Source organism: Trypanosoma theileri (assembly GCF_002087225.1).
Source record: "Trypanosoma theileri isolate Edinburgh chromosome Unknown TM35_Tth_6_V1, whole genome shotgun sequence".
Lineage (NCBI taxonomy): Eukaryota > Euglenozoa > Kinetoplastea > Trypanosomatida > Trypanosomatidae > Trypanosoma > Trypanosoma theileri.
In genome coordinates, this window is record NW_021639848.1 from 659,925 (window position 1) to 668,973 (window position 9,049).

The 9,049-nt window shown below is 37.0% G+C and overlaps 3 protein-coding genes across 3 annotated transcripts; all 3 read right to left on the minus strand.

Moving 5' to 3' along the window:
- Nucleotides 1-141: 141 nt before the first annotated feature.
- TM35_000063640 (uncharacterized protein) lies at nucleotides 142-1,887 on the minus strand (the record flags this gene model as incomplete). Its single annotated transcript, XM_029023401.1, has 1 exon — nucleotides 142-1,887. The coding sequence occupies one exon, from the start codon at nucleotides 1,885-1,887 to the stop codon at nucleotides 142-144; it is 1,746 nt and encodes a 581-aa protein (XP_028885425.1).
- Nucleotides 1,888-2,327: 440 nt separating this feature from the next.
- TM35_000063650 (uncharacterized protein) lies at nucleotides 2,328-4,304 on the minus strand (the record flags this gene model as incomplete). Its single annotated transcript, XM_029023402.1, has 1 exon — nucleotides 2,328-4,304. The coding sequence occupies one exon, from the start codon at nucleotides 4,302-4,304 to the stop codon at nucleotides 2,328-2,330; it is 1,977 nt and encodes a 658-aa protein (XP_028885426.1).
- A 723-nt stretch (nucleotides 4,305-5,027) lies between these two features.
- On the minus strand, nucleotides 5,028-7,976 carry TM35_000063660 (U3 small nucleolar RNA-associated protein 21; the record flags this gene model as incomplete). The annotated part of the gene is made up of 1 exon (XM_029023403.1): nucleotides 5,028-7,976. One exon carries the CDS (start codon nucleotides 7,974-7,976, stop codon nucleotides 5,028-5,030), a length of 2,949 nt encoding a protein of 982 aa, XP_028885427.1.
- Between the last annotated feature and the right edge of the window lie 1,073 nt (nucleotides 7,977-9,049).

Sequence of the window (9,049 nt, forward strand, 5' to 3'; positions counted from 1 at the left end):
ATTATTAATTATTATTATTATTATTATTATTATTATTATTATTATTATTATTATTATTATTATTATTGCTGCAGCTACTAAACAAAGAAATATACAATCAATGAAAGACTCTGTGTGTATATTCTCATTCTCCATACAATCTCAGGCTATCTGTACATGACCTTCCGTATTTCCCACAAGAATACGAGATTGTTTACTCCACACTCCACATGCCGATATATTAGGGAATCCCTCACAGCTGAGAACATTATTAAATGGAATCTGATGGACCACACCAGTATCTAAAGAAGAAGAAGAAAAGGAAGAAGATTCTTCTGTAGAAATATCTTTTCTATAATGTTCCTGCTGCATAATGGTTAATGCACTCTGAAAGTCACTATTATCAGATGAATTGACATTATATTCATTACTTTCATGACTTTCATGTTTTTTTCTATTTTTTTTATTACAAGATACACCACCTATGGTATCCTCCTCAACACAATTCTCCTTGTTTATAGGAGCATATATTGTTTTCATCATTTTATGAAGATCAAATAACATGAGAGCATTAGAAGAGATATGTGGACAAGCTAAAAGTCCAGCAGATTCCATTAATGAAAGTCGAGGTGGTGGTATATGAAATGTAGATGTGGATCGTACACCATCTGCACATTTTCTCTCTGCAAATAAACGTATATTATCATATCCAATACACATTCCCTGTATTTCCCCTTTATGATTATTAAGCCAAACTAATCCATGTAAGGATGGTGTATAAGAGGCTTGTATACAAGAAATAGCCGCAGAAGTTTGATGAAAAGCTACACAATCTCTTGTATAGCGAACATCCCATAATTGTACAACACCAGTTTGAGTTCCACAAACAATATTAATAGGACTATGACGAGAGAGAAATGCCACAGCAGTGAGTGGACCTCTTTTAGAAAGAGAAGCATTTTGTTGACCAATATTATATTCACGTGCAAACACGCCTGTGCAGGTTTCTACTTTTCCACTACGACGATCTAACCAAACCGAATGTCCAGATGAGAGTGCGGCTAAACTTACATGTTCCGTAACCGCTACAACATCATTTGCATACGCCGTTGACAAATCCATCACACTTCCATTACCATTCATATTCATATTCATATTATTATTATTATTATTATTATTATTATTATTATTATTATTATTATGGCTACTACTACTACTGTTTCCGGTTCCTCTAGCTTCTGTCAAGGCAAAACGTTGCTGTGGTGTACATGTCTCCTCATCCACATCTTCCAAGTCAAATATATCCACAACAGGGGCATGATGATAACTAGTTACTATATGTAAAGAAGAGCCAAGGAATTGAACAGCAGAGAAGCCAAATCCACAACTACGCCATCCACGTGCCTCTACCGATACTACCGGTTCACTCTCTAAAGATGATCCCACACCCATTCTATCATAATCCTGCCATTCTTCTGTAGTATAAATATTCAATCGTTTCGGTTGAGAGACAAGTGCAAATTCTTCTTCCTTATCAAATACAATATCTGTGATAACGCCTGAGGATGTTGAAGGGGTATTCTCAGATTGTGGTATCACTACAGGGTAAAGATTACAATATTGTAATTGACTATAATAATAAAGTCTATAGGAGGCTACGGTTTGTTGTGGTAATGCCAGTACACCATGACGTTTTTTCTCTTTAAATGATTTGCCGACATTCATTCGAGTTGGATCAAACAACATAGATCCCAACTTTTGGTGTTGGTTGACAAGTTTAGGAGAAAGAATCCTTTCAAGAAAAAAAGGTCCACTTCGAAGTAATGCTGCCCGTTCTCCTTCTCGTTGAAAAAGGGTTCGAATATCATGATATTCTCCACTTTCGCGAGAACGCTTCTGTGTAGTCATATTTCTTTCGTTTTCTCTCTCTTTTGTTTATCTCTCCCTGAGAGTAGAGAAAAGAGAACTAAACAAAGAGAGAAAAAAAAAGAAAAAAACACTACCACTACAACAGTTCCTGTTTAGATTTACAAGTAATAAATAGGAGAGATAATAGAATATCACTGCAGTAGCAATAGAATTAAAGCACATGGTCATTCATTTCAAAAAATAAAAATAAAATTAAATAAATAAATAAATAAATAAATAAATTAGATCTTCAGTCATATTTCTAATCCCTGGGAGAATGTATCAGTTCTTTCAAAGTATTAAAAAGTACGATGAGCTCTCATTTTATATATATACAGTTAAAAAAAAAACAAAGAAAAAAAAAAGAGTACAAGACGTCAAGACTTATAAAGAATAACACATCTATAAACTCATTCTATTTCTATTTATGAAAGTTCTTTTCAAAGCCATAGAGTTTGTACATTCTCTCGTAAGAGTTCATTCAGTTTTACTTTCAATACACACTCTAATCGTTCACGTAACTCATCCCCCAGTTGATATGCCTGACTAAACCCTCTAGCCAAATCTTCTGCTTTATCACCTCTATGAACACCAATACGACCTGTTTTTCCACTTGGTAAATCTACATCTACATATAACACTGGTTTCTGTTGTTCTCGTTCTAAATGCCGTCCTTGGGCATGCAATGTAAATGGCTCCACAATTGTAGGCTTTAACGGCTTCTGCGGTTCATCTTCAGAAGATCTTAACATTTCCTCAAATTTGGGTCGATTCTTTTTTCGGGCTTCTATCATGCGTTTAACAGCCTTATCAAATCCCATAGCAATTGGTGCTGGACGGGCACTACTCGAAGGCACTAATCTTCCTTCTTTTTCTTTTTCTTCTTTTTCTTTCATTATTTTTGGTTTCTGTAATGTCTTTTCATAATGTTGATGATGATAGGATATAGTCTCTGGAATATCTATTTGGTTTTTGGAAGAAACACAATCCGCGGAAACTTCAGTATTGGTTTCCATTGTAAATGGTTCTCGTGTCCACCAGGCTAAAGAATCACGATTCTTGTGATAACGAGCCGTATTAGGAGCAAATGTACACTCTTCCATTTCCTTTTCTTCTCTAGTTTTATACACCACAGTGGAAGTTTTGCGTGGAGTTGGTTCTCCTTCACCTTTATTATTAGATTGTTTAGATGAGGAACGTGGTCGATAATTTTTATTTATAACTGGGGCAAACGTACATCCATGAAGTGGATTATATATTGTTTTCCTTGATGGTTTCTCAGATTCTTGCTGATGCATACTGGAACTCAGTCCTTGTGATCGTTCAGACATTTTCCTATTATGATTCCTATTCTCCTTTAATCCCATCGTTTCCTGTGGTGCTGCCGGTAATGGAGAATTACTGTCGTTATCATTACTATTATTCCCACTATTATTACTGTTATTATTATCATCATTATCATTATGATGATGACTAACTTGTTGTTTGTCGTGAGAGAAAACCATATCAGCAGCGTCTTGAAAACCCACAGATTGTTGTTGTGATCCAAATGTAGACTTTTTGGGTATTGTGCGGTTATTCTTTTTAGGTGTTCTCTCCTGTGTGGATGAACGGGTAGAGTGCGATCGACGCATCGTAGGCACAGAATCACGTGAGACTATGGAACTCTGTCTTTGTAGATATTCACCATCACTGTGAATAGACTCCGAGTGTTTCCCTCTATTATTATTATTATTATTATTATTATTATTATTATTATTATTATTATGATTGCTTTCCCCAGAAGGAGGAGTCACTAATGCGGCCCGCAGCACTACTGTAAAAACCTTCATAAAACGATCATACGGTACACAGCGAATACCTAAAGCTTCATTTATACCAAGTGCCAATAAAAATTTATCCACCATAGCCGATGGGGCAGTCAAACCCAACTCCTTCAATACACTATAAACTCCATTAAGAGTGATTTCTCCACTACCAACATCCGCATAAGAACGCCATAGACCCTGTACACGTTGACGAACTTCTTGTGAGTGTTTTTGATTGTTTTGCAACGATCCATTTGCCGCTAAACGTTCACTCTTTATATTAATAACAGGATGAAAAGTCTCCTCTGGATTATCTAAACTTGTTTTCCGAATAAGTGCAGACTGTGACTGTGGTCCTTGACTCTCATGAGAATAAGAAAGACGGCTTTGACATTTCCCGTATTTATTTGTTGTGGGTTTAAATGTTTCTGTTAATTGACGTTCCGCCTCTACTTTAGCCACAAGTTCTTTATGCCGTATTTCACGTCGGGCGAGATCAAATTGCTGTCGCTCTTGTACCGAGAGAAGTCCACTTGTTAAGCGGCGACTTCGTCTATTAATAGTTGGACGAAATGAACAGGGAGTATTATGGTCCGTCACTGTCTCCATCGCTCCCCTCACCCACTACCCCTCGTGAACTAGAGAGAGAGAGAGAGAGAGAGAGAAAGAAAAATAGGAAATAATTGAAATAAATAAAAAAAAAAAAGAAGAGAAAACGAAAAAAAGATATAAATACAAATATATATAATGAAAAATACAGATTTGTTAAGGTTACATTTAAAAAAAAGTAGGGAATAATAGTAGTATTTAAAGAGTATGTATGAAACAACAACAAGAAAAAAAGAAAAAAAGAAGAATTTTATATATATATAGGAAAAAAAAAAGAAGAAATGTGACTATCTCATTTATAATGCAACTAATGTGCACTTCAGAAAAAGAAAATATCACACATGTATAGAGTGAGTTAAGGATGTTTTTTTTTCCTATATTTTCTTTCTTTTCTTCCTTTTTTTTTCTTTCATGGATTCTCAGACTTTTTATACGTAAATAACCTTTTACACGTCCAGAACTTAAAAAAAAAAAATGGCCCTTTTCACCATTTTTTCAATATCTTTTTTTTTTTTTTTGGTTTTCTCTCTCTCTCTCTCTCTCACTCAAGAACCATACAGAATAAAACTGAGGAGAATTCCTGCATAATCTTCATTTTTCCTTTATTTCTCACTCAATCACACACACACACACACAGACTATCCATCCATCCAAGCATTCATCCACAGAGAAGAAGAAAAAGAAAAAAAACAACAAACAAACAAACAAACAAACAAAGAGGAATTAGAAGAGTGATCCAGAAAAGGTCCCAACAAGGCAACTTGGATAACCCAGTAAATGATCCATGCTGTATCGTACCGTATTCTGTAGTTGTGCTAACTCTTCCAGTAACGGCACAAGTTCCTCACCACATCGTGTAATGAGTGGACCATGAGAACGAATGGTATCCGCTAAAATACCCTGCACAAGATCCACATTCTCACATCTTCGAAGCCACTCTGCGAGAAAAGCCAATAATCCACGTAAACATTCCTTTAAACGTTGTATTTCTTCTTCTGTGTAGGATCCACCTTCTGTGTAGTCCACAGCTCGTTTAATTTCCAAATCAATAGCCTGTGGTGTTGTGAGTGAGCGTAAATACTCCATTAATGCCTCATGTTCATTCTGTATTAACATACGCTGAACTGGAGTGAGATCTGCAAAAGATGCATTCATCACACGTGGTTGAGTTCCAGTAGATCCATTCTCTTTTCCAGAAGAGGCGACTACAAGAAATGTAGGACGTAATTCTTGAGTTGTAGGAAGGAAAAAAGGTACATCCCGTTTTTTAGGTGGGAGTAATGGTTGATTCTTCTCTTTAATTTGTTCCAACAAGGTGAGATCAAACCATAATGAGCGTGGTACTCCCGCAAGCCGTAATCCACCAGAGACAATTTGGTCCAGTTGATCTCGCTGGTGTTCCTCATGTTGACGCTTTACAAGTGCAATATCCGTAGCCGCATCAAATAACTCGGCTTCCACTTCCGCACCAGTTCCTGCAGCAGCAGCGGCAGAGTTTTTGTTGATTTCATCCTCTTCCTCATCATCATCATCATTATCTTTCTTCTGTTGTGAATGATGAAGTTCACCATTACCGTTATTACACTCCAGTTTTCCATTTTCATTCGTTTCTGTGGTCTCATCCTCTGTTTCTCCATGGGCTGTGGGAAAGTGCAGTAATGGAAGATCATCCACCACGCGATTCTTTGGATTTTCTACAACTTCCGGCACAAATCCATACCGGAGATTATTAGACCACAAGAATGCCCCCCGATCTCCTGCGTGTGTGGAAATTAAAAACAAGGCATCCGGATGAAAGCTAAGTGAAATGGCAGGAGTTGTAAAGCGGTACTGTCCAACACAGGCAGCAGCTGCGAGATCCCAGACAAGTAAAGCTGCATCTCCAGAAGCAGAAACAATATAACGATTGGAATCCGGTGCTAAAGCCAATGCCGTGATAGGACCATTATGTCCATCAAAGACTCGAACAGGTGTGGTGAGTTCCTCTGTACTAAGACCCACATCTGGATTACAATGATAGACACGAATTGTAAAATGTTGAGCGGCAATAAAAAGGGATGATGGTTGATGAACACATGATTTACTTACAGGACAACCCGTTTCCAAAACATATCGCAATTTACAATTAAGAAGATCCCACATTTTAATACGTGCATCCAAACCAGCTGTTACAACAACAGTATTACCACATGCAACTTCTACACATTCTACAGAACTTGCATGAGCCCGATCTGCTGGTTGAAGGGCCTCATCAAAAAGTTGTTTAACACTTTTATTTTGAATGCTTATAATAGCCACATTTCCACTGGAGTATCCCACAATAGCGAAATTACCGCAATCACTCATAGCAACAGAGCGTGCAGTGTGTGTGGAGGAGGAGATACCACTTAATTTACACTCCAATGCACGTGTATCCATACGCCATCCACACATCTGTGCAGAAGCCTCATGCAGAGAAACTACACTAGACCATTGATAATTCCTTGCGGTAGAACTGGCAATCGCAATAGCAGGTGTCATCTTTAATGCCTCTCGTCCCATTTGTTTCTCTCGTCCACGTCGTCCAAGTCGTCCTTGTGAAAGTTCCCATGAAGCCCGATCTGAAAAAACATGTGTAACTCGAAGAGAACGATCTGTACCTGCTGTTAATAATAAATCTGTATTGTAAAAAGCAGCGGTGGTACAACTTCCCATATGTCCACGCCGCTCTCTTACCAAAGTGCCCAATCCATCTACAGTATCAAATCTAAACTGTAATAAGGCATTATCAGATCCCGCCGTAACGATAGCAGCACTATCAGTTGGTAAAACCACAATAGAATGAACAGTGTTGGTATGAGGAGTTTCCAGAACATCAGCTTCCGATTGTACTTGTTTACTGCGCGTAAGCACACCATCAAGACAACGATTTTCAAGATCCCATAATACCACTTCACCTCCACTGGTTCCAGATACCAAAATACTTTTATCTGTACGAAATGCCAAAGCGGTAACGGCTCCTCTTTCTCTGTGATCAAAGCTCATAATTTCTTCATTTGTTCCCATATTTAGTACCATCACACGTCCACTACTTGTTCCATAAGCAATAATATCTTTATAATTACTGGCCGTAAGGGATGTGATTTGTGCCAATGATTCTCGTTGAGCATACCATAAACAAATCCCAGTTCTGAAATTATATAAATGTAATGCTCCAGATTTTGTACCCACCAATAATTTATTTGTATATCCAGCCGGTAATACCATGGCAGAGACCTCTTCACTACGTTCAATTAAAAACTCACCCAGAACATCTCCTGTCTTTACCGCACGAACCACCACTCTTTTATCTTGTCCCACACAAAAGAGTAAATCATCCTGTGCTAAAAGGTGTTCCACTTTACTCTGTGTAATATCATGATGTAAACAAGTCCAAAGAGGTTTATGATGTGTAAATCCATGTATACGAGGACCCTCCGCAACAAAACGGTATTTTCCTGCTTGCGCTACCGCACGAACACGTTTGAGAAAGTGAGGTCCACCCCGCAACATGGATAACTCCTTCCCGCGGAATAACTGAAAGGTGTGGCCGGTGGCGATCATGAGCACTGGAGCTCCATAGAGGGTTGTGCTGCTGATGGGAACATCACCACAGACACTTCCCACCACACGAAAAGGGGAGAAACTCTCCATCTAAATACTCTTTTTTTTTTTTTTTCTTGCCCTGTTTTCTCTCTTTTTGTTTTTGTGTGTGTGTGTGTGTGTGTTTTTTTTTTTTTAAAGTACTATCCTTCTTATGTTGTATTGTTTTTCTTTTCTTTTTTTTTTTTCTCTTGTTTACTTTTTTTTCTTTTCTTCTCTCTTTTTTTTTAACTTTTTGTGGATTCCACTCTTACACAGACGTCGCCCGACGCTTATTCTCACACTCCCCAATTAATAACTCCAAACATAAGAAGAAAAAGAAAAAGAAGAAGAAGAAAAAAAACAAACCATTTAAGGAACAGAGAGACAAAGAGAAAAAGAGAGATTCCATCTAAATCCCTCGTAATCTCCGCCACTCTATCACAACAGCAAAGAAAAAGAAAAGAAAAATATATAAATAAGGAGAACCGACGCAAGTAGCTTATGAAAATATAAAAATATCTTAAAATAAGTAACGGAAAACCCATGGAGTGCTCACTACATCTACATACAGGTAGTGAATTTTTGTTCAACGCCAGGAAAAAAAAAAAATAATCTTGTGTTCACCAAGCACAAAAAAGCGAAAGAATGCCATATTTATAGTAGTTGAAAGAAAAAAAAAAAAAAAAATTACAAACTATCCATAAGCAGCAAACAAGCAACTCCATAAAAGGGAGAGAAAATGGCACTAATACAAAAAGCAATAAGGAATCGAGGAAAAATGGAAAAAAAAGGAAAAAAGGAAAAAGGAAAAAAAAAGGAAAAACACTGTGTGCAGAAAGGGTTACAAAAACAAAACAAGGAAAAAAAAAAAGCATATTCCTACTTTATTAGTTTTTCTTTCATTCGCGTGAGAACCCTCTTATTTTTTTTTTTCTTTAATATTCTCTCAACCCTTTTTTTGTTCTTTTTTACTTCCTATTCACACAAAAAAAGAAATAAAGAAATTGATTTCATAGACACATACTTTGTATGGAAGAATTTTTTTCATCCTCCACCTCTACCGCAAAATATGCACAGAGACAATAACTTTCAGTTACATGCGCTTATAGAGTTTTATTTGAGCAGAAGAAATTTTTTTTTTT